We start from the raw sequence: 26877 nt of genomic DNA, 5'->3' as shown, positions 1-26877 counted from the left end.
GTAATAAAGCCCTACCACTAAGTATCTCTATATTTTTTATGCTTTTAAGAAACGAGTACTATACGTTGTAACTGTGTGTGTAACTGTATGTTCGGGCGTGTGTGTGTGCAAGTGTCACGCGTCATCATCTACATTTTCTTGTATTGTGTAACAGTCCTTATCTATTATTTCTTATCATAAATTTGAAATTAATAACTAATCATGTACGACGCTGATACTTAAATTAGCAGCTAATTAAAAGTAAGAGTATTATAATCAGCTGTTTATGCACCACTTTAAATATTATAATTACTCTTAGTTTTGATTGATTTTAGAGTGATATTTTAATTCATTCATCATTCTTAATGTAGGTAAGGAAACTAACGAATACTTACTCCACGTTTTATCAATACAAATGCGAAGGTAACTCTGCGTGTCTGTCTGTTGCTCTTTCACTGCCAAACAGCTAAACCGAATTTAATTCAATTGTTTTTATACCTAACAATCAACCCCAAAAAATGCAAAACAACTAGTCTTCTATATAATCATGTTTTGAGTCATAGACCTTGCTAGCTTCCCATCCTGACTTCGTACGGCTACAATAAAGGTTCATATACAACTTCTAGATTGATTAACAAACATAAAAAAGATAAATCTAGTTTTTTACGGCTGAGAAAGTTTAAATTCTCGACTATTTTCTACTTTTCTGAGCTTCATTCGCCGGTTCTGATATTTCTTTCGGTGGCTCTTCTCAGATACGAAGTGTCGGTTTGACGTTTCAAATCAAATAGAATGTATTTTATTCAAGTAAACTTCACAATGAAGCGTTTTTGAATCGTCAATATTTAAGTACTACCATCGTTTCGGATAGCAGCGAGTCCACCTCCAGCGAGAAGAAACGGCAAGAAACTCGCATGCTCTTTTCAAATAAACAAGGATGCAATGCCGTTTTTCACAATTCGTTTACTGTGATGAAATCCGAACCAAAATCCAGGAGTTTTTTTCTACAAAGTATGATTTTTTATTAATTTTAAGAGCTATTTATTAATTTAGCCTTAATAAACTTTTTAATATGTATGATTTATATATACATATAAACCGTCCTCTTTAGTCACTGTGTTCATTGACGAAAACCGCATTAAAATCCGTTGCGTAGTTAACTAACCGTACAGACAGGGGGAAGCGACTTTGTTTTATATGTAGAGATGATATATATTTAGAAAAGTTTTCTAAGTTTTGTTGCTTAAATTTTATCTGAAGTTGAGACATTTAGTAGATTACTACATGGGTTTAAAAATTGCCTTAACTTTTACGTTTGTCAGTTGAGTTGGAGGTGAGAGCTACTGTTCTCTGAGTGGATCACGGCAGCGGGTACCAAAATGTTACTTGGTAGGCCTTTGTGGGTTTGGGTAGGTACCATTCGCTCATCATATATACTGTCAAACAGTTATAACAAGCATCGTTGTGTTTCGGCTTGAAGGGTGAGTGAGCCAGTGTAACTACAGGCACAAGGGACATAACACCTTAACTCCCAAGGCTGGTGGCGCATGGGTTTGTAAGGAATCGTTATTACTTCTCACAACTCGAAAGTTAAGGTCGTTGGTGAAAACTTACCATCAGGTCATCATCATCATATAACAAGCACTCAGGAATCGTAATTTTTCAAGATCATATTATATGTGCTTTAGGTACCACTACTAACTACAAGTTTCACACTTGTCCACTATTAAAAATAATTTTTATGGTATCTTAGAACTATCCCAAAAGCATCTCCAATCCGTGTTGAGAATCATAATAATAATCTCAATGATTTTATTGAGTAAGAGCCCCACATAACCAACACCCGTACCCCTAAAATACTAATACTAAGCAGGTATTCCCATGAATGCATCTCCGATTATACATTTTTGGGAATAAATAGCGACCGTAACGCGATCATCGACATTGAAATCGATTTCGGTTACAACTGACGCCGCAGTAATTGTTCCACATACCTGACGCAACCTCAGCCGGCACCGGCTCGGCGTCCGCCCGCACACTAAGTCACTGATTAACTTTCTCTGAAAATAAACTTTCATTTTTGTTAGTAATTGGATGAAATAGCATATTTTTTTTGCGTACACGTGCGGGTTTTGATAATACCTATAGTTATTCATTTAAGTATATATACGCGAATTGTTGAACGCGACTTTGCTCGAGTTTAAAGGGTAGCCTATGTTCTTCCTTGGATATCAAGCTTGCTTCGTACTAAATGTCATCAAAGACGTTTCAGTGTTTTGGTCGTAAAAGAACAACAAACAGACAGACAGAGTTATTTTCGTATTTTTAATATTATAATACAGAAAAAATGAATGTCTGCTTCTGTCTGTATCTTGGCTTACGTCTTCTAAACCACTCAACGGATTTTGATACGGTTTTCACTAATAGACAGAGCGATGAGGAAGAAAGGTTTGTGTAACTTTTAAATATTTCGTACAAAATGGCCGAATTGTGACGGTCGTTTATCTAATAAACAGTTTTGGTACGATTACATAGCGAATGATAAATCTTAAGGGATAAATCAAAACAATATTCTAGAAAGTTGAAGGTCTGAAAAAAGCCACAATAGCACGTGTTCGTCCCCTAAGGAACACTCATGGTAACTATTTTTATATTAAAGTTTCGTAAAAAGCTATAAGATTTTCGGGAAGGCATTTGCTCCGATTTATACGATCATCTTTATCAGATTTACAATCTGATTGAGGAGACATTGTAACAATTCAAATATATTTTCTTTATTTTTATATATTTTTGAATTCATTTATTTTTTTATGAAGGCTGTCAACTCGTGACCGACGCTAATCCCGTCGCTGCCGCTCCATCTACTTAAATATATATATATATATATATATATATATTAGGTATTAGCAACTAGGTAGGTATTCCATCATATCGAGATTATCATTGTTATACACCACCATCAGTATTAAAGTAAAACATTTAGACATACGTCACGATAGTCGCCCTCGATTCAATCGAAAAATAAAGAATATTATTTGTGCTCAATTCTAATCATATGGTTTACCTTATTGGTTTTATTAATTATTATTTATTATATAATAGTATAAAAGTGTATTATATTTTTAATTATTATGCTTATGTTTAATTCATATATTCAATAATTACATTGTCTAATATGATAATGCGTGGTGAGACTACCTGTAAGTAGAAGAACTTATGCCTTGATAATTTTGAAATTTAATTTATTTATTTTTTATTTCGGATGTGATATTGTTTCGACTGTTGGTTGTCCTAATGAAAATAAAATAAAATTACAACAACCGCATTCATATAATTCTATTTAATGAACAATTAGTATGTATTTTAACTAAAAGGCGAGAGCCCCGAATGTTCTTGCTGGTTACTCTCAGTAAAATCTAACTTACACTCGCAATCGCAATAATAAATGGCAAGAGCCTACTTAAATAAAGTATATTTGTACGAATGGTAAACCTACCACCTACCAGCGGTTTAATTTGCCGTTTGTAAAAAACAAAGCGTTAATCGTATCTCATTGTTGCAACATGTGAAGATCTCGTGCTGTTACCGTTTGCCGGCGATTAACGGTGACCACGGTATTGTATGGTTGCAATTGAATAACAAAATCAAGTATCAGGCCAGTGGTTCTCAATCTTTATGTATTTGTTTTTGTGTGTGTCCATAAAATCATCAAATCAAATGTCTGTATTCAAAGTCACAGATCAGCATAAAAATGTTACATAATCATAAATAATCAGCCTGTAAATTTCCCACTGCTGGGGTAAGGCCTCGTCTCCCGTTGAAGAGAAGGTATGGAGCATATTCCACCACGCTGCTCCAATGCGGGTTGGTGGAATACACATGTGGCAGAATTTCGTTGAAATTAGACACATGCAGGTTTCCTCACGATGTTTTCCTTCACCGCCGAGCACGAGATGAATTATAAACACAAATTAAGCACATGAAAATTCAGTGGTGCCTGCCTGGGTTTGAACCCGAAATCATCGGTTAAGATGCACGCGTTCTAACCACTGGGCCATCTCGGCTCATAAAAATGTTACCGGCTTTCAATGCCTATTTAGCGCGATTTGTAACATTTGTTTAAATGTTTGGTATCTATGTTATTAACAGATAATTCTTAGAACATGGTCAGTCATTGTGACGTCGTCATTTTTTTTTTGCCTTAATGATTCAGTACGAACAGACGCACACATTTAAAAACACCTCACATGCGCATACCGAATTATTAATTCAAAAACATACTCACAAACATTAATAGATTTTTTTCTTTTACTTTCGAGTATTAAATGTTTTTATACATATATATATATAATATACATCTATATTTTAGCTGTACTATTATGAAAAGCCGGATCCTAGTACAGTTATTTTTTAAAGGAGATCCTATGTGCTAGCATGCTGTGATAATAATATTTACTTGTGTAAAGACGAACTCTAAATATTTTACTGGTCCGATCGGGGATGAAGGGTTGAAGCCACCTGATAAGCTATCTACTAATTAACTAACCAACGAGTAGCAGGTTCATAGACAAATTTAATTAGTACGTCATTATAATACGTCTGTCATAGTGAAAGTAGACAGCTATAAGGACCGTTGTCTATTGTTCGTGCGCATGCGCACTTATGTCACCGTTGTTATAGCATTGTCACATTTCGTGTGGCAATGTTACTATAGTGACATGTAGGTAATTGTGCAACGGATTGTGCAGTGTTAAACAATTAATTTTTATTATATAACGCTTGGAAAGCCGTGGTACCCTAGAAGGTGGAATACCTTGGGCGTAACCGGAGACCGTAGTTTCGAACACCTCTGAACTTTCACTGAAGACATGTCGAGGAATTCTGTATTAGTCGACCGATGGTTGCGCGTTCAAACCCAGGCTGGTGGTGCTCACCACTGGATTGCTATGTGCTTATTTATTGTTTATAATTCATTTCGTGCTCGGTAAAAGAAAACATCTTTAGGAAAACTTCCTGTGTCTAATTTTTAATGAAATTATACCAACTCTCATTGGAGTAGCGTGGAGGAATCCAAGCCTTGTGAGCTACAAATCATGTTTCATTGACTAGTGAAGCAGTGTTGTGGAATAACTAGGTTCCGTCAGGGGGGCAGGGGGGTCTATAGTAATTATGACCAGAACAGTTTGGACTACTTTGAGTTTGAAAATAGCATTACGTTTCAGAAATGATTTGTTCTGCAGTGGCACATTTAAAGGCTGTCGTTATATTGTAAAAAATGTTTAAATTATATTTGCGCTTATCTGGGTATGAACCTTCTCCTGAAACTTATATTCTGGTCAGAGTCAATGATTTATCTCGCTTATGATCATTATGATTATATTTTATTTATTTATCTGTTCATCATTATTCATTTTATTTGTTTATATATCATATGAATCTGCAGGATCGAATTTATTTTTTTAAAAAAATTTATGTTTTTGCTCAGGTCATGAGGTCATAAGTCTTAGGGTCTACGGTTTTTTTTTCGTTTCATTTTTATATAAAATATTTGATTAAGCTAAAGACACGTGTTAATCACATTTAAGAAAATCATAAAATAATATAATTAAAATAACTAATAACAATAAATTTCTGTTCCAGGTTACGAACAGACATACACAATATCGCAGCTATCACCAAAGTCAGTCGTCGACGATAGGTTTAACGCTAATATATTATTAAAAACAAGCGACGCCGAAATAGGTTTTAATTTAGAACCTAGTGCCAAATATGACGACGTCTCAATAACACAAGACGTAATATCAGACGATGAAACGGGAAGCGAAGTAATCGTCGAACCATCAGTCGAACCAAGCAGAGGTTCAAGATCAATCAATGTAGACGAAATACCATCGTCAAATAACAATGAAATAGACAATGTAATCGAAGTACACAATAAGAGGAAATATTACGATATTGATCCAACTAAAACCATTGATTATTACACGAGCGATGAAGCTATGCTGATGTCATCCGGTTTCGGTGACAAATTAGACTTCAAGTTTCCGGGGGAAGGGAAGAGGGCTCCGAAGGGGCGTGCACTAGCACCTACGGGGTCCAAAATCAGATCTACTGCAGTGCAGCCACCGACATTCGCCACCACCAGCCCTAGAGATCAAGGACGTCAGAATTCAGAAATACATAATATTATAACGGGAATTGTCCAAATGTTAAACGGTAAAGTTAACGTTCAAGCTAATACACAGCTATTGAACGGCAGACCTCGACCAATGACGTCTAGGATAAACAATCGCGGCCCACCGAGGATAACTGAGTCTTACTCCGCACCTGATTTCGATAAACCTATTACGCCACCGCCATTATTCCATCCCACGAAAATACCACCACCGTATCCCTTCGATATACCTCATGGTGTCAATTTACCTGAGCAAATTGTTCCACCAATGAATAATAGACCAGGATTCCATCGACCTATGCCGCCCTGGCAGAGACCGAGGCCAAGACCACCGACAAGAAGACCGAATCCAGGTCTTCCAGTATACAAACCTACTCACATTCCTCCACCAGACATTCCAGATTTAGATGATAAGCAACACGAAAACGTCTCACATTCTGAAAACAAATTACATCACGATGATGTTATACCTTTGGTAACTCCTGAATCAACAACCGAAATAAGAAACATAACAGAGGACGATAAAGAAATTCAGTTAACAACAGCCGAAACAACTACAAGCGTTTCGACAACGGAAACGACAACGGAATCTACAACGACATCAACAACGACGACAACTACAACGACAACAACTACAGAGAAACCAATTGAACTTACAACACAAAAGACAACTACAGAAAAAGCGAAAACCGAAAAACCTTTGAAACCTGAAAAGAAAAAGGAGCAATTTAATTCGGATAAAAATAGAGACAAATATAAAGTAACAGAAGAGAAAACCACAGAGCGTCCAGTTAAAAATAACATTGAAGTCGCACCAGTTATAGAATCGTCTTTAACTGAAGTCCTGTCGTCAACAACAGTCTCCGTCGCCGCTCCAACGCCGACATTGGGTTTGATGAGTCACGCGCCATCTGCCACTGAAGCTGTTAAACCTAACATTGAAATGCAGACGTCGTCAATAAATACAGATCCCTTGCCAAGTGAGTATTATACTTATGTATTGTGAATCAAGGTACCACTGAGTTCTGCTGTGTTCCAGTTTGAAATGTAGTTAAGCTAGCCTGTTACAAAGCACGAGGGACATAACGTCTTAGTTCTTGGTCAGTGCATCACGACGTAACGACGGAACTGTTAGAAGAAGAATAAATTAGGTAAATTTATCATATTTTCACGGATCGTGGTAGAAAGAGGCATTTTTTTTATGCATTTGAATAAATGGGGTGTCCCATCCCTTACCAAGATCTTTAGATACCAGAAATACTTATAAAATAGTCTTAAATTATTTATATACGTAGTTGATTTAGTTAGGAACGATAGCGACGTGGTCACTCTGTGACAACACCTTATATCATTGAATAATTAAAAAAAAAGAAGGATAAATTAATATTATTTACAGTGCCAGTGTCTATAGGCAAAGGCGATCTAGATACCGACATGGCATTAAAAAGCTACATATGCAATTATTATAAATATATTACGCAGAAACGTATATATAGGTATAAGTTTAATGTATATTGGATTATTAGTTTCAGTTGGACATTACAAACAAAAGTATCCTTATTTTTTTTATTTCTTTTTTAATTCTCATTTTAAGAGCTGAGTCACTTGGGTGACTATGTTGCTCTGGTAGGTTACAAATATTCTTATATTTATGTTATCTATTTCGCTTAGTTAAATTATGTTTACCTATATTATACATAATTTTGGCTAGTTCCGAAGTAGGATTATCAAGATAAATATTACATATGCCCATAGATCTATCTATCAATTGTGATAGAAGAGGATCGCACTCCATTAAAATGTGGTATACATCCTCTACAGACCCGCAATCGGGACAATTAGGGGAAGAAACTTTCTTCATTAGATAATCCTTATTTATTAGTACGAATTAATTAATTGCATGAACTAAGCTTTTATCTATTATATAAAAATTAGCTGAACCTGCGGCTTCACCCGCTCGAAATTGAGTACTGTCTCCACGTCTAATTTAATGTGTGTAAACGTGAACAGGTAACAGTCGGAGTTACTTTCGCATTTATAAAATGATTATAGATATAATATTATTTTCTCCAGCTTCTGAAATTCCATATCGACCTTATCGTCCTCGCCCCGGCATAGTCCTCGATGACACCGACTTCAAACCGCATGGAACGAGGTACCGTCCAGATGCGCCCATCATAACCGCCGCTGAGACCGCGTTGCCAGGGTACGGGGAGATATTTGACGTGACCGTATCCGCTATCCAGGGTCCAGGGGAGAAACCGGCTTCTGGTGAGTTTGTTAATTACACTTTCATAATTATCATATTCCGGTGTTGATTATAATTAATTTTTGGATAGTACTCGTATCATTCGAAGTCTAAATTATTGTGCCGCTGTATCATTCTATACTAAACGACTTCTTTGGTCAAATTTTACATGTAATATTTTTTATAATAAGGGTCTACATAAATCATATAATATTTTACTGGTTTACGCAGTCCACGCCAGTAAAGCTCTTAGTCGCCGTAATTTAAAATTGACACAAAACCTTAATAAATTATCCACATAAACCTTTCCATATGGATCACTCCATTGATGAAAACCGTATGAAAATCAGTCTAAGCTATAATAAATGACAAATGATCACGAAGTATTCAATCTTAAGACGTCCAATGATTTATTTTCATTTAATAAAATAAAACCCCCAGAAAAACAAAAATACAAGTTCAAACGACAATGTTTAAATATGTGGTACATTTACAATTACTTGGTGGTAGGGCTTTGTGCAAGTCCGCCTGGGTAGGTACCACCCACTCATCAGATATTCTACCGCCAATTAATAACAGTGTATTGTTGTGTTCCGGTTAGAAGGATGAGTGAGCCAGCGTAATCACAGGCACAAGGGACATAACATCTTAGTTCCCAAGGTTGGCGGCGCATAGGTTATGTAAGTAATGCTTAATACTTCTTACAGCGCCTTTGTCTATGGGTGGTGGTGACCACTTACCATCGGTGGCCCATATGCTCGTCCACCAACCAATGACAAAAAAAAAATGTACTATGACAGTGTTCCTACTCATAATATCGTTGAAAGATTAATTGAAACATACTATATAAACTAAAATAAGCAATATATTTGAACAGACATTAATCAATTAAATTATATATTACAATTGAAGTAGGAATAAAGATATACAAAACCTTAGATAAACGTATTCCATGCGATTTGCTAATGGCTCGATCATAATGTGCACTACTGACAGTTTTTGCTTAACGTATCATTATTTATAAACAATACTTTCGCTTTACGATTTCTATCAACTTTAATTTTAATTCGAAATTTTTTCGACGTTCCATTCAACGCTATTTTTTCGCAAATCCATAATGAATATCATAGATTAATTCAAGCTCTCGACCAATGACGTCACGTTAATTCGACGTCAAATCTTTTCTCATGTGCTAAATAAATAGACTATAGACAGCATAACATTACCCTTGAAGGAATTAAAAGAACCCCAATCTTAAGAACACTTGGTCGAATCCAAGCAGACTCCTTCCTTTCATGTATGTATTTAATTCGTGTTTATAATACAGTTATTTTTTAAGAATTTTATTTAACAGTTAACGTGGAACACGTAAACATTCACCGTGACGACATCATCGTGTCGGCAACGGGAGAACAAGGTTTCGTCTCAATCGATGGGAAGAGAACTTACCTCAACTTGTTCGATACCCCCACTCCAACTATTGCACCCACGAGGGTGCAGAGCACGCCCTACCATACTGGTGAGTCAGCCACTATTTAATCCCATTAAAAGTCTTAGACTAGAAGTATTCGTTTCAATTGTAAAACCCTGTTTTTATATGTTCCCTGTTTAAACATTTATTTTCTTAATTCCACGTACTTAAGATAAATTTAATGTTACTACCGGTTCGAGATATAAGATTCTATCGAGAAGAACCGGTCACAGATTAGTAGTTACATAAAAACTAATCAACTCCACGTTCGAAATAGTCTTTTAATACGCCGTGGTCCTAGAAACTTGGCTTATTCATAAATTTAAATTCCATGTCAAAAAAAATATTCATAAATTAGGCTTATTAGAGCCGAGATGGCCCAGTGGTTAGAACGCGTGTATCTTAACCTATGATTTCGGGTTCAAACCCAGGCAAGCACCACTGAAATTTTCATGTGCTTAATTTGTGTTTATAATTCATCTCGTGCTCGGCGGTGAAGGAAAACATCGTGAGGAAACCTGCATGTGTCTAATTTCAACGAAATTCTGCCACATGTGTATTCCACCAACCCGCATTGGAGCAGCGTGGTGGAATATGCTCCAAACCTTCTCCTCAAAGGGAGAGGAGGCCTTTAGCCCTGCAGTGGGAAATTTACAGGCTGCTAATGCTAAAAAAAAAAGAATGCTAGGCTTATTACTCAATAAATGAATTTATAATTAAATAAAAAAGCATGGAGTTAGTATTTGTCGATTTCTTGGCAGGATACGATTCAAAGGTGGTTGAAGGAGCTTACTTGAATAAATAATATTTTGATTTTGAATATTGTTTACAAACTAGTGTTTGATTTTTTTTTTATTAGAGAAGCAAAGACTGATTTGTGTTATTTTCCTCTTATTTGTGCAGCTCCCCCACCGACCCTGGGCCCCACCATGGGTACGGGGGTGGCGATACCGGCTGACGACGTGCCGCTGCCGCCGAGACGGCCTCACGCTCCACACAGGCAGTCTCCCTACCGACGACCGCAACCGACCGTTAGGTAACCTTCCCCATTGTAGTTCAATTTAAATTAATTTTAGTTTAATTAAGGAACCTACAATAGAATTATATTTAGATTTTTTTTTAATCAAAATATATACTAGCATCCCAACTTCGCCCTGCAATGAATCCCATTCAATATTTTAACTGTGGTTTAAATAATTAACGTGGTTTAATTCCAGAATCGACACTTGCATAGTCGGTGATGACTCTACTTGTGACCAGGCTCAGAACGAGATGTGCAGGACAGAAGCGGGTAAATACATTTATATACATATTTGGTAATACAAACATTCCTCATGTGAGCCACATGAGGAATGATTAATATTTCTTAATGAAGTGGTCAGTACTGGCTGTAGACCTAGAGTCATGGTTGATACTGTTCATTTACCATCTGGTGGACCATGTTTTAGTGCGTCATCACAATTCCACCTTCACAACTCCAAGTGATACGCTATTTTGATACGTGTAGCCCTTGAAAGTCACAATTATTCAAGTCGATGTCGCATATAACTGACCTCTCCTGCTCCCTTTTCCAGGAATATCTAGCTGTCAGTGCAGACCGGGATACGCGAGGAGGAAACACCGAGACCCTTGCAGGCGAGTCGTATCCCTCGTCCTCAACTTGAGGGTGGACAGGATTTATGACAGAAAGGTAAAGTACTCTCTTTTCTTGGGGTCTTAGAGGAGGTACACTAGTCAGTAGCTTCGGAGACATCCAAAACGCCATTTTTGCAAAAAAATTACATATATTTTTCGAGCTCTCGACCAATGATAGAGCGTCAATTCAAGGTCAAACATTGTTTATTTGGCCTTTGTGTTCTTGTGGTTCGAACAGACTATATTAATGTTGCTAGAATAGCGTAACTACTGAGTTTCTTGCCGGTTCTTATACATTGTGAACCGGTGGTAGACATTAAATTCAATCCTGTATCGTTACGATTCTGAATTGTTTTAATAAGCCTCTGTCTATGTCAAAAAATGTACAAATGTGTTTATTTTAGATGGCGTGGGACGCGAAGTTAGCTGATAAAGAGTCGGAACCTTATCAGCAGTTGAGTTATGAAGCTGTGAGAGCCGTAAGTGTACTTATCATTGTTGATGCTGTCTGAATATTTAAAAAATAACCACGTGGGTAGGTACCACCTCCTGGTCAGATATTCTACCAGGAAGCAGCAATAGTTTGTAATGCTGTGTTCCGGTTTGAAGGGCGAGCGAGCCAGTGTAACAGGTAAAAGGGACATAACATCTTAGTTCCCGAGGTTGGTGGTGCATTGGTGATGTAAGAAATGGTTAATATTTCTTACGGCCTCATTGTCCATGGGTGGTGACCACTTACCATCAGACGGCCCATTTGCTCGTCCGTTTACCTATATTATAAAAGGAGCATAACGGACATAACATTAAAAGGTCTTCAGCATAGACGTGGACGGATATAGAGGGAGGGGGCGACCAAAGAAACGATGGATGGATTTTGTGAAGACGATATGGTTACGTGGACGTTACTTTGTAATGTGAGATGATATCAGACGGAGAAGTATGGAAGAAGAAGACATGCACACACACACACACACACGCACGCACGCACGCACGCACTCACGCACGCACGCACGCACGCACGCACGCACGCACGCACGCACGCACGCACGCACGCACGCACGCACGCACGCACGCACGCACGCACGCACGCACGCGCACACACACACACACACACACACACACACACACACACACACTTCAGGATAAGCATACGACATTAGGAGCGCTTATTCCAATGGCCGCTTCCAAGATTCTGACATTTATTGAGCTTGTGTGCGTGTAACTGCGTGTACGTGTACAGCACGACTACTACAGTCGAGCCAATCGACGTAAAGCTGATACTGTTGCGTGATTCATTCCGTATATATCTTCTATGGGTTTTATTTTCAATTGTATAGAAAATAATATGACGTATGAATCACTGAAATAATTATTATATTTTGGATATACACACAGTTCATATATGTAAAAAAAAAAAAAACTAAAACACCGATAATAACGGTAAATTGAAATGGCAATTAAATAATGTGTTCATAAATAAATACCATAAATTTAATCTGGCGTTTTTTTTTTAATTAACGGTAGGTGGTAGATTAAAATGACTCGTTTTGTTCTACATCAAATTACGTACGTGATAACTTTATTTTTTTATTTTAAACGGATTTCATAAAATATGTGTGCGATTATGTCGGAACCGATCGAGTTTTCGTTTTCGCAGATCGACTCGGCGTTTTCGATGACTCCTTTCTCGGACGACTTCGTCAGCGGCTCAGTGAACAATGTTTTTAAAGGCGACGAAGAGAACCGCGGGATCTTCGTTAATTATACGGTTTTGGTGAGTTCATTTACTGCACATAATTTGCACATAATTTTCGCTCGCGTGCGACCAAAGGGGGGGCTTAGATAGCTTAGATACCCTATGTCCAGCCTCTTAAGTACAACAGGCACTCGGCCGCAAAATAGTATTCTGGTTATCTCCCGAAAAATAATTTGATGGTCCAAGATTTCAGCACTGTTTCTAGTTTTTCCTTGGATTCCTTGAAACTTTGTTGTCATTGGTTGAGTAGGTAAGGAGAGAAAATAACATAACATAAACACGGAAACTCACTCTCGCATTTATTAAATGAATTAGGATTACTAGAAGCGGAGATGGCTCATTGCTTTGAACACGAGAAGCTTGCTCGCCGGCTTAGCCGTGGGGCCATTAACAGAGGCAGTCGGCATACTCGTTGGATCCGTGTCGCAGATGCAGGAGACGGCGGAGACGCTCCGGCCGGCGGTGGCGGCCGACATCCAGAAGCACCTGCTGGGCGTCGTGCGGCGCCGCTCCAACAACATCGGCGCCTCCGCGCTCTGGGTCGACTCGCCCGCCGCCTGCGTGCTGCCGCTGCGCGGTGAGGCCCCCACGCCTTAGCCCCGCACTCGCCGAACCCCGCGTATACCCTGCGTATACTGGTGGTATACCACCATATATGAAAAGCATATAACCACCACCTCGATTTGTTGACCATGAAGTCTGGTTTATGACATAATGTCCTGATTTCGACCACGGCGTCCTGCTCAAGGTAGTGGACAACCTGCGCGATATATTATAGTCATCATAGTAAATCATTCTTCAGTGGTCGGTAATCGATACTCGCGGAGATAATTCAACTGCAGGACAGAACTTTACGTGCTAACCGAGGCACTTGAGTGCGAACATCCATCAACTAACCAAGCGAACTATCGACTCCGTATGTCCGTATCTATTCATTCCTCTAACGGTACTGTATTATATTTTTTTCAGATTTGGATGAATGTTCATCTTCTGACCTGAACGACTGCCACGAGCTGGCCGTCTGCACGAACATGTGGGGATCGTTCTCGTGAGTCATTCATTTTATAGAAGTTAGCAATTAACATATAAAATTATAATTCAATCGGGTGCACGCAAAACACATCTGTATATACTGTATTCCAACCATAGGAGGAGAAATGACAAATAGACAACAACTGACAGCAAATTGACGCGTCATTGGTCGAGAGCTCGATTAGTCTATGATATTCACTATGGATTTGCGAAAAAATGGCGTCTTGAACGTCGACGAAACTTTTATCGGAACTTTGGAAGTAAAATTAAAGTGGATATAGGTAGTTAAGTGTAACAGTGTTGTATTATAAATAAAGATATATTAATCATAAACTCTCAGTAGTGCACAACATAGCTGATTTATTAGCGAATCGCATGAAATACGTAAATCTAAGGTTTGTTTATCTTTATTCCTACTTCGATTGGAATAGGGTATAGATTATATTATTATTACGGACAATATCTTCATTGTAAGATTTAAACTTATTTCAGTGGGTTCGATAACATTAGAAGAACATTTAACATTTATTGCTAAGTTCTAATTTCCTAATATGTTTAAGGAGAATCACAAGCACACACACGCATATCGACACAACACATTCACAGATCCCCGATACCATCGTCTGAATGTAGTTATGTGTAACAATAAACCAAAAATTAATTTATGCTACACTTGCAGCAAACACATTCAAATTTCAAATTGGTTTTAATTTAGTCAACAAAATATTACAAACACACAATTAAAAATTAAGTCAGCAGTTTTTACAATCACGAAACACGCTTCGGTCATTTAAATCAACGACTGAAGTGACTTGGAACTTAGTATCGAGATAAAACAGGCGTTAAAGAAATTAAGTGATATAAAAATTAACATAAACAGATGTCTCGAATTAGGAATATTTCCCGATATTTGGAAAATTGTAAATGTAACTCCAATATATACATTTTGGAACTAAAACGGACTCGGGAAATTACAGGCCAATCTGTCTTACCTATTTTATCGAAAAACTTAGAATAACAAATACATGCTCGCCTAAATATATAAGTTGTAGGTTACAAGATCAAAATTGCGTCAGATAAAAATGAAATAGCCCTACGTGTATTTTTAGATCTAAAGAAAGCTTTTGACACAGTCAGCCTTTACCAATTGAGCAATATATCTTTGGTTATCAGACATCTTTGGTTCGACGTATACAATTTTAACATAGTACTTAAATAATCACACGCAAATAGATAAAAAAAGGATTTTTTTAAAGTAAACATGCAATATTATCATATGGAGTACCACGGGGGTCCATTTTAGGACCCTGATTATATTTAAAGTACATAAACGATATTAGTAACTAAAAAACGTCTTTGAATTTTGTACACCTTTTTTGGTAAACCAACACACTGGTGGTAGACACTATAAGCCGCGCTACGCTTGGCGCGACGCCAAGCGCTTTGTGTTAGCGTAGTATTGCTTAATCAACTTTGAACACTTTTAAAACAATACGTCGATTAATTATATTGTTTGTTTTGTTGTGAAACACGAAGCTCAAGCACCTAGTTGTCTCTTAATCAATAAATTGTATTTAAATATTTTTTCGATACTATTCGATTTTAAGTTACTTTTTACTACTGTTTTTATAAATACAATTTTATTAAGTAAAATAATATGACAAGTTGGATATTTATTTTAGAAATATCGTTCAAACTAATCAGAAGCGATCCAAAATCGATTGAATGTAATTTGCAATTCGAATCGAACTTTCCTAAGACATACAATAACAGAAAAACTATTATAGATCAATATAATTTTTAATGCGCTGGTATCCTTGAGATTTTTTTAAGATTATAAAAATGCAATAACGATTAGTTCAAATTTATTAAATAACTATACCAAAATATTTTTTCTTGCACATTATTTTTACTACTAAGTATATCTGGAAAAATTACACTTTATGCCGACGACACTTGTTTATTTCATTTTGGTTTAAAAATATTTAGCGAATGGTTTATCTCAATCTTTCTAACCATACATGTTGAAAATACATCCTACATAACATAACATAATCAGCCTGTAAATTTCCCACTGCTGGGCTAAGGCCTCCTCTCCCGTTGAGGAGAAGGTATGGAGCATATTCCACCACGCTGCTCCAATGCGGGTTGGTGGAATACACATTTGACACATGCAGGTTTCCTCACGATGTTTTCCTTCACCGCCGAGCACGAGATGAATTATAAACACAAATTAAGCACATGAAAATTCAGTGGTGCCTGCCTGGGTTTGAACCCGAAATCATCGGTTAAGATGCACGCGTTCTAACCATTGGGCCATCTCGGCTCTACATCCTACATGATATTTATATCTAAAAATCAACGCGGTGTTACCGCTAAGCGTTTTGTTTATGATATCAATGAAATTGACGAAAAAATGTATATTTAAGTTTGTCAATAAAGTCAATAAATCACATAGAATTGAACTGATGGAAAAGAAATATCAAAGGTTCGACCCGCCGATTCGACTTGTGCATAATAAAGGTCAAATGTCGAAAAGTCGGAACTCTCTGTTTCCCTTGAACTTCTTTTTGTATTTCATTTTCCGTATCTTTTTCTGCTGGTGGTTGATGAATTTGTGAATTTTTATTGTTTCAACAATTGCCTCGCCGCGTAAATGTTTGTGGTTAACTTGTATATTTTCTCCATTTTCCACCTCTTTCTCTTCGTTTTCCCTCACATTTTGAATGCTTCAAAGTTACCCAAATTTTGCCGTTTTTTGACCAAGTTTAAGTTTATCAGTATTTATCGGAATAATAGCACCCAAAATCAAATATTTATTGTTAAATATGAAGAATAAACATTAATAAACAAATACAATTCAAAACTTACCCATATATGGTCGTCTGAATATATTTAAACTGGAATTAGAACCGCAATATATTAACTTTCTCGTTCATTCAAGTAGCAAGGGAAAAGGCGGGTAAATTAGAAATAAATCTGACGTAGGTATTTTTTTTACCATTAACTTGTAAACATAATATTGGTCGTTCCATTTTAAGCATTCAAGGAGGAAAAATTACAAAAAAAGGTTAGAAAAAATTTATTAAAAAGTCCGTTTCATTTTATTCAAAGTTGCACTCAAATTCAAAGTTACCCGAAATGACTGAAATTTTTGTATTCTGTAATTAAATGTTTTATAACCGAACAATCGACGTCCACAGCTGCGCGTGCCCCGACACCACGCTGGACGCGGGCGGCGCGCGGGCCGGGCGCGCGTGTCGCGCGTGCGGCGCGCAGCACTGCAGCGAGCGCGGCCTGTGCCGCTACGCGCACGGACAGCCCTACTGCACGTGAGTACCGCCCCCCCAGCGCGCAGCACTGCAGCGAGCGCGGCCTGTGTCGCTACGCGCACGGACAGCCCTACTGCACGTGAGTACCGCCCCCCCAGCGCGCAGCACTGCAGCGAGCGCGGCCTGTGTCGCTACGCGCACGGACAGCCCTACTGCACGTGAGTACCGCCCCCCCAGCGCGCAGCACTGCAGCGAGCGCGGCCTGTGCCGCTACGCGCACGGACAGCCCTACTGCACGTGAGTACCGCCCCCCCAGCGCGCAGCACTGCAGCGAGCGCGGCCTGTGTCGCTACGCGCACGGACAGCCCTACTGCACGTGAGTACCGCCCCCCCAGCGCGCAGCACTGCAGCGAGCGCGGCCTGTGCCGCTACGCGCACGGACAGCCCTACTGCACGCGAGTACCGCCCCCCCAGCGCGCAGCACTGCAGCGAGCGCGGCCTGTGCCGCTACGCGCACGGACAGCCCTACTGCACGTGAGTACCGCCCCCCCAGCGCGCAGCACTGCAGCGAGCGCGGCCTGTGCCGCTACGCGCACGGACAGCCCTACTGCACGTGAGTACCGCCCCCCCAGCGCGCAGCACTGCAGCGAGCGCGGCCTGTGCCGCTACGCGCACGGACAGCCCTACTGCACGTGAGTACCGCCCCCCCAGCGCGCAGCACTGCAGCGAGCGCGGCCTGTGCCGCTACGCGCACGGACAGCCCTACTGCACGTGAGTACCGCCCCCCCAGCGCGCAGCACTGCAGCGAGCGCGGCCTGTGCCGCTACGCGCACGGACAGCCCTACTGCACGTGAGTACCGCCCCCCCAGCGCGCAGCACTGCAGCGAGCCTTGTTATATAGTGCTCACGACGTATCCCGGCTACAAATTCTTCCCCTGTACCTCGGTGCTCACGTTTATAGTATTGCGGTGTTTTTTATAGTATTGCGGTCGCGCCCCATCGGACCGTAAATATTAAACGATAAACAATATATGTGCACGAGCACCGTAATCCGTAATACCTACTTATCTCAATAGCAGTTGAACGATGTCGAGATTGGTTACATTTCGTCCAAACTGGAACCTAAAATAATAGTAAGATTAACTGTGAATATCCACCCGCAGCTGTTCGTCCGGCTACTACGGGTCCACGTGTGAGATGGACGGCGAGGTGATCGGAGTGGCGGTGGGGGCTTCCCTGTTGGCGTTGGTGGTCATAGTGATCACGCTGGCGGCGCTGATATCTTGGAGGTGAGTCTTAGCTTTATTTTTAAACTCTAATTAAACAAGTTCGCCTTTTCTTAACTAGTTTTCGCCCGCGGCAACGCTTGCGTTTTAGGGGTCGGTTGTCAGGTATCATTCAAATAATTATTTTTTATAAATTTTAACCTGTGTGTTATTCGGATGTGTAAGCTATATTATTGTAAAGTTTCATTAAAATCCATTCAGTAGTTTTTGCGTGGAAGAGTAACATACATCCATACATACAAATTTTCGTCTTTATAATATTAGTAAAGGTTAAACTTAAATTAAATTATCCGACTCACTTAAATGTTACTTAAATACGCCTAAAACAAACTAAGGCCTCCACTATGAGTACCAAGATATCATTTCGAGTAAAACAATAATTAAATTAATAGCCGATGAGTGTTCAAATATCTAGTTATTTAAGTGATACGAATAGAAACGAATTCTATACCGGTCTCGCTCTAGCGGGCGCGCTCGCTCGCCGTTCCTCGCGCCGCGCGCGCCCTGGCGGCGCCGCGCGGCGCGCCCCGCCGGCGCCGAGGGCGTCCCGCTGCGTGACGTCAGCCGGGCCGCTTGTCAGGGCTTGTTCGCAGAAGGAGCGTAGTTATTTCCAGATCTGTTTAATTTGCTCTCTGAGCGTCGGCGACGAGTTATCAATAATAATAATAAGTGTGAAACGGTTCTTGTTTGTACTCTATCGAGCGATGACGTCATGTGGCCGATGACGTAGTGGACGTGCTGCTCCAGAGCGAAATCAACGCCATCTGCGCGTTACGCACAGATTGTAAATGGAATTTCGCTGTTTAGATAGAACCCTAAGCGGTGTGTGATGTGTTCTGTATCGAGTGCTTCTATGTTTTCTTCTCTTAAAATTATGTTATTATTTAATTTAATTGTATTTATATTCTTTTGTAAATAAATATTTTAGACTTATATGTTTTGTTCTATGAGAGCTGTGACCGTCATTCGCTTGCTGTTGTATGTTGCTGCTTTTGTTGTTTCTAGTGTCCGCTTCATCGTCTCTACTCGTATCCTCAGTTACATCTCATTGCTTACGTCATCGAATTCGACGCAACCATCCGCAACCCTGCGCACATCCCTTTTATGAATCCGCCTTGTGTTAAGTACCGATAATTTTATCGGTTACCGTTTGAAATTAATTCATTTATTGATTTTAATGGCAAAATTAATGCCATCTTTATCCGCCAGTCAACCCGAGAAAGCAGATATTTCTTAAGAAGGCGAATACTAAAAAACGTACATAGCTACAAAAAGATATATAAAAATATACTATATAATATACCCATAGTACTTGAATTAACACTTGTATATATAAATGTATACAGTATATTGATATTATGATATAATTTAAATTACGACGAAATGACTTGCTTATATACGAGGTGTGGTAACCAAATTTAAGAAATTTGGCAAAAACATACAGACAAATTCAGTCACAATCAAATTTTTTTAAAGACTCACAATAATATCCCTCTTACTCTATACAATGACTTCAATGTCGCTCCCAAGATTGAAAGTTACTTGGTGACTCTCCGAAATATACCTGTACAGCATCGTTTTCTTGATCATCTGGCTGTCATGATGGGTTCCCTGTGGTGGGACTTCTTGTGGTGTTTTTTGTGATATGGGGTGTGTGCGAGAACGTTGGAGTTTCTTTCGCAAAATATAACGTGAAGGAGGATTGGGCGTCGTCGTGCTGCAAGTTCCGGTTATTCTCATCGAGCTTGAGCATACGGAAAATTCGTGCTAGTAACAGCGCTTAGACGTAAAAAAAAAAAAAACTAGTCACTGGTGTCGGGCACACTGAAAAATAATATCTGAAAAATAGGAACATATTCAAGATTCATGGTGCCATGGATAACGAAAAAGAACATTATAAATTGCCTTTTTACTCAAAAAATACCACAATGTGTTTCCTTAAAAAATAAACTGTGGCAGATTCAGAACCGAACAAGGTTGCATGTTTTTCTCGAGAAAGAGATAAATTGTAAACACAAAAATGACTGAAAATTCAGCGGTGCTTGAAAAGTGTAATCTTCGGGTTGGATCACGTGTTCTACTCACATTATTTTTGGTCTGCGGTGGTCTGTAATCTAGCATAGCAAGGCAAAAGTTGTGGTCAGATTCAAGGATTAACACCAAAAAAGAAATCTGGGTCGAACCGAAGCTGCCAGCTAGGATCGACACGAAGAACTACTAAAACCAAAAAAATATTCTATTTCTGAAAAATATGTATAAAAATAAGAAAAAATACAAGAAAATAATACGTATAAAAAATATATATATATAAAAAAAACAGGAGAACCGAATAGATGTTCTAAAAAAAAAACGAAATATTAAAAAAAAAAAAAAAAGGCAAATGTATATTAATATGGATTATAAAAAAGAAAAACTACAATAGTAGTTAGCATAAAAGAAGTATTTGCACTATTCAGCTTGTTGGGCGTGGACCAGATCCAGCGCTGGGATTGATGGTGTGCATCGTGCTGACGACGCTACCTCTACAGTCACTTGTATAAACTCCCATTACCTCCATTCGCGACAGGAGGACTGCTTAAATTTTTTCCAGATCATCAATCTTTACGCAGTCACGATTTTTACAGTAAGTATTTTTACATACTATATAATTAATGATTTTTAAAATAATTGTGATGTAAATAAATGATTGTAGAAAATACCATATAGAGGATGAATCAACAGTCAAAACTAAACGGAGGTCTCCGTTCCGTCCGTCCGGGCAAGAGGCAAAATTATGTCAGGATCGAAAAATAATTTTACGTAGGTGAGTTGCAAAAGAGATGTTATAGACATATTAAACAAATCTGAGGACTCAAAACAGAATCAGAGTCGTGTCTTAAAATATGTTACCACTCGGTGGTTACGACTTGGGAACGTTCAAGAAAAGAGCGTACTCATTCCGTAAAGGCCGGCGACGCGCCTACATTGTTGCAGATATTTATAGGTGGTCACTTTCCATCAGGTGAGCCTCCAACTATAGCATTAAAAAAAATGTTCGTCTGGGAAGGTTAGCAATTCTTAGTATTGTTGTGTTCCGGTTTAAAGGGTGAGTTAGAGTGCACAAGGGACATAACTTCTTAGTTCCCAAGGTTGGTGTTGATTGCAAGGAACGGTAAGTATTTCTTAGAGTGCCAATATCTATTAGCGGTGGTGGTTAAGTCCCATCACATTGCTAGTCCTATTAGAACAAATAAAAAAATAAATCTTAAATTTGCATCTATATAAAATTTGATTTATCATTTCTTTTCTGAGTTTAAATGTTTTGTTTTTTGAAGTCTGTGTTATTTATGATGTCGGAAAAGTCGTTAATTCATTGTTTCTTAATTTAATTTTCTTTAAATAGCGATTTCAGTTCACTTACCTCAAACATGGATAGCCTCGTAGCGTAGCGGACCCTTCGCGGGAAAAGCTGAAGCGATCGAACGATGCAAATATTCGTCACATATTCAAAATGATGTCTTTGTCCCATTTGCAGTGGAGCGTTTCAACAACTTAGTGCAAAAATATATATTAAAGGCATCACCAGTCGTTCCATTGCCGCCATTGGTGACCGGAGAGCTGGATCTGGGATTGAAGAAGGCTTTTCGGATTCCAAATATCCAATCCTTTGGTGACTGGATTTGGGATTGAGGAAGGTTTTTCAGATTCCAATTTTATCGATTCCTTTCGGATTTGTCCGAATATCCTACGATATATGTATATATATATGTGATTAACGTTTTCTAACCACCGGATCAATTGGCCTCACCATTATAACACTTCTTTTTATTGTTATATTAAACAGCCTTGTGGATGAGCCACCACTCCGTTATTCTGAAATGGGTTCCATTTAAAGATGAAGTGTAATTACAGGCACATAAATTATGATATATTTCAATTTGTAATTTTTCCGTTAGCCGCAAGTGGTCACGCGATCAGATGGCTGGTGTGGGGTCCCCAGTCTTCAACTACATGGCAGCAAATACGGTGAAGACTCCGCCGGTGGGTCAACCGCCATACCAGGTGAGATACACTAAACAAGGTGAATGAGGATGGAATAGAAATCAAAATCATGATTTATCCGAATATTTAACCCATTTTAATGACGAACTTTTTCATTACTACTGTACTGTAGTACTGTACTGTTTAGAAGGTATATTATTCAAAACAAAATTCTGTGCAATGGTTCCTGGTAAAATTTGATTGAATGCACTTTGAATGGTTTAGTGACTGCATATAGTCTGATTATGATTGCTGAAAAGTTTTACGAACAATTTTTTGTTAATTTCAGGTAACTTTGGAAGAGAGAATGCGATGGGCGCAAATAGCTGAGGCCATGACGCAAGCGAGCCATTATGCGGTGAGAAGTTTTATTGTATATAAATTTTGGACGAACATTTTGGGTGCTTGCTAGGTCAACTTTTGGACTAATGCTGGGTCTTTTTATAATTTTATAATATGATGGCAGAGTTCCAGAAGAGATTAGTTTTATACACACAAATTGAGCATGTTAAATGATGTAGTGTTTGTCTCGATTCAAATTTATGATCATCTGTCTTTTTGTAAGATATAAATCTATAGTCGAATGGAAGGAAACCTGAAGTGCCAGTTAAAGTTATTTTTATTTACTTAAAATCTAATTTTCCAAAAAGATAATATGTTTCTAGTACCTTATGTTAGTATTAGTGGCGGAACACCAAACTCTCCTGACTCCTCACCATCATAGCCCACCAGGAGGACATTTATACACTGTCACAAATATATATTTGTTATTTATGTCAAATGACATACTTGACAGTTTTCCTACGTTAATATCCACGAATTGTATTTAATACTTTAAATTATATTTTTCCAGCAAGCTGATCATACACAAACAATGGCGACACGCCCCTCCTCAGCCATGTTTGGAGGGTACCCGCCACTGCCCCCCGTGCCACTACCGAGGTAGGTTGGAAATCGTAATTGGTTAAATACTTTCAGACAATATCTGTTGTAGTATTGATTGCCGGTAATGTTCTTGTTATATTTAAGCATATCCTTTTCTAAAAGATAAAAACCGAAGCACAGCTAACCACAGATTTGTATATATTATTAAGCTCAAGAGTTTGTTTGTTTGGACGCACTAATCTCAAGACATTTTTTGATCATCATCATGTACAGACTGTATCAGTCCACTGCTGGACATGGCCTCCCCCAAGGCTGGCCACTGAGTCGATCTTCTGCCCTTCTCACTCCCTTCAACTAGATTTCGCCACTCTAGAACCTTCTAGGCCCAACGGCTGTCGGTTCTTTTCGCAATCGCAAAAAACAAGCGGTATTGAAACCGTCTTTTCGGTTCTGTCACAAGATCGCTTACGTATACCACCGTGCCAGCTTATCCGGAGACATACTGATCCGATTTGAAATAATCTTTTTGCGTCAGTTAGCCTAACTATTCAGAATAGACACATGTGGATATTGATGATGGTGTCGGCCCGATTCTCATCCTCATGCGGGTCTAGTGTTCCGTCCGTTGATAATATTTCCTCGGGTGCTTTCAGAATGGGTCTGCACGGCGGCCACCCGCCCGGCGCCGCCTCGCGCGCCTCCGCCGCCGCGCAGCTCTCCCTCTACGGTAACTCACAGCTTTGCCTCTTAAGAAATACCAAGCCGACAAACGTTGCTAAGAAACGAGACTAGGAATCATGACGTGTGAGGTCCTTTATTCGATTCCAGTGGCTTTTGATTTTTGGTAGGGTACGAAATTCGACAAATGTTTGGGAGATGCTACTTGGTGGTAGATCCCTGTGCCAGCCCCTCTGGGTAGCTCCCAACTCATCAGATATTTTTCCGTCAAACAGTAGTACTTGGTATTGTTCTGTTCCGGTTTGAAGGGCGAGTAAGCCAGTGTAACTACAGGCACAGGGGACGTAACATCTTAGCTCCCATAGTTGGGTACGCATAGACGATGTTTTTCATGGTTAATATTTCTACCATCAGAGGGTCCATTTGCCAAGCAGCCTACCTATTTTATATATTTATATAAGGCCATTAGTTGTACGCAGATGTGAAAGTACAGCGAGAAATCTAATTCACTTTCGCCCTCGTAACTCATAAAGTATTACAATTACAAATAATTTATGACGGCATGGCGTGCCAAGTTTCATGGTCATTTAAGAACTGGTTAAGCCGTGAAATTCCGGCAACGCACGTCCATTGCTTGCGACACGCAAGTTATTGGGAGTACTTCGATTTTACTGTTTATAGTAATGATGGGGAGACGTTTAGTTTTGTAACGCCGAACTTAAAATAACGGCTAAATCAAAATTCATGAAACTTGTATCAGAAGATGCAGCGCGTTTCGGGAGGAATTTTAGTATATAATATTATATATATCGCCGATTACAAATAACTGGTAACTCGGTTGTTTTCGTTGTATCTGTGGGGCGTGAACGCCGTGACGTAATGAGTCACGTGATCGGAATCGTTTGAAGGGACAACTGTCACATTTTTGAATTATTTTGAAAGCAGCGAGTCGGAAGCTAAATTTTATTATAAAGAGTGATACAGTTCGGCCGATGGTTAGGAGCATGCTCCACCACGCTGCTCCAATGCGGGTCGGTGGATACACATGTGGCAGAAACTCGATTTTCCTCGTGATGATTTCCTTCACCGCCGAGCACGAGATAAATTAAAAACACAAACTAAGCACATGAAATTCAGTGGTGTTTGCCTGGTTTTGAACCCGCAATCATCAGATAAGATTCGCGCGTTCTAACCACCGGGCCACCTCGGCTATATATAGCCGTATAATATGTTTTCCTTACCAGGTTACACGAACCACATGGCGACTGACTCGACCAGCTCCGAGGCGTCAAGTCACGTGCAGGACCGCGCCGACCTGCTGGTGCCGAGGCCGAAGTCCCGAGCGAGGAGTATGCATGTAAGTTTAGGGCCGGTAGAAATGAGCATCTATACATATAATAAAATTGGAGTGTGGGTTTGTAGTATTCAAATACCATCTCTGGAACGGCTGGACCGATTTTAACAAAACTTTCGCTGGCAGAAAGCTGATGTAATAAGGAGTAACTTAGGCTACAACGAACATTTTTTTTGTTAAATTCAAACGCGCAAAAAGTCGCGGGCACAGCTAGTTTTAAAATACTTTTTTAAAGACTAACAGGTTTGCCACCTCACCTTAATCTTATCATCTACCTCGCTTTCATACTCCTCGTATGTAAATGCATTTATTTGCACACGCATTTGTGCATTATAATTTGTCCTGCACAGTTGGCTTATTCATCGTATGAATGGCTGTCGTGTCCGAAATTGGTCAGGAAGATAATATCGGACATAACCCGAACCATAATACATATATTTTCATGGCGTTTTATTTACTTTTTATACAAAATCTATACTAATATTATAAATAGTAATATTAAAAGTAACTCAGTCTAGCTATTTGTCCGTCGGTCTGTCGCGCTTTCAAGCCACAACCACTGACCCTAAATTTGCTTGAACTTCAAAGAATCATTCCTTTTCAGTTCAAGCTTAATTCATACCTACTTTTTATACCGAATACATAAGCTACATTTTAAAATGACGGACTTGTTATGGGAGGGTAAACCGCGTCGTTACGTAACGCGTTACGGCGCCAGTCTGTCCGGCTTCCCTTTCTCTTGCGCATGTTCAACTTAGATTAGTCTAAGTCATCATCATCATCCGTCGGTCGTCCGCGCATGCGTTTTTTTTTTTTATTCCTAAAACTTACCAACGGCAACTAACACGCGGACGAAAACAACTATTTTATGAAACTAATAATTGAAAACAATTTCCAGAATCAAACCGGTATATACTACGACGTCGAATATGAGAACGCTGAACCGATATACGGAACCAAAGGGATACCGCTGTCCACGTACACGGTGAGCCGCGGACCCCCCTACTACAGGTCATAATATATCATATTATATATGAATCAACGGACAACGAATTTATAAATCGACATGAAATATATAAAAAAAAC

At 39.1% G+C, this 26877-nt stretch overlaps 1 protein-coding gene across 1 annotated transcript in view; it reads left to right on the top strand.

Annotated features, from left to right (window-relative positions):
- LOC113391820 (uncharacterized) overlaps positions 1-26877 on the top strand; it is a 74931-nt gene extending 48054 nt beyond the window's left edge. The window contains exons 3-20 of the mRNA XM_064219495.1: positions 5620-7134; positions 8228-8425; positions 9757-9921; positions 10777-10909; positions 11091-11164; positions 11448-11563; positions 11913-11987; positions 13166-13282; positions 13694-13841; positions 14234-14312; positions 17500-17628; positions 18732-18857; positions 22790-22895; positions 23164-23232; positions 23728-23816; positions 24413-24486; positions 25682-25794; positions 26690-26877. Of these exons, the coding sequence (XP_064075565.1) occupies positions 5620-7134; positions 8228-8425; positions 9757-9921; positions 10777-10909; positions 11091-11164; positions 11448-11563; positions 11913-11987; positions 13166-13282; positions 13694-13841; positions 14234-14312; positions 17500-17628; positions 18732-18857; positions 22790-22895; positions 23164-23232; positions 23728-23816; positions 24413-24486; positions 25682-25794; positions 26690-26809 (3446 nt within the window). The 3' untranslated portion in view covers positions 26810-26877. The remainder of the gene's footprint in view (positions 1-5619; positions 7135-8227; positions 8426-9756; positions 9922-10776; positions 10910-11090; positions 11165-11447; positions 11564-11912; positions 11988-13165; positions 13283-13693; positions 13842-14233; positions 14313-17499; positions 17629-18731; positions 18858-22789; positions 22896-23163; positions 23233-23727; positions 23817-24412; positions 24487-25681; positions 25795-26689) is intronic.

This window comes from Vanessa tameamea, chromosome 28, assembly GCF_037043105.1.
Source record: "Vanessa tameamea isolate UH-Manoa-2023 chromosome 28, ilVanTame1 primary haplotype, whole genome shotgun sequence".
Lineage (NCBI taxonomy): Eukaryota > Metazoa > Arthropoda > Insecta > Lepidoptera > Nymphalidae > Vanessa > Vanessa tameamea.
Note: the sequence above shows the minus strand (reverse complement) of the source record. Positions and strands in the feature narration are given on the sequence as shown.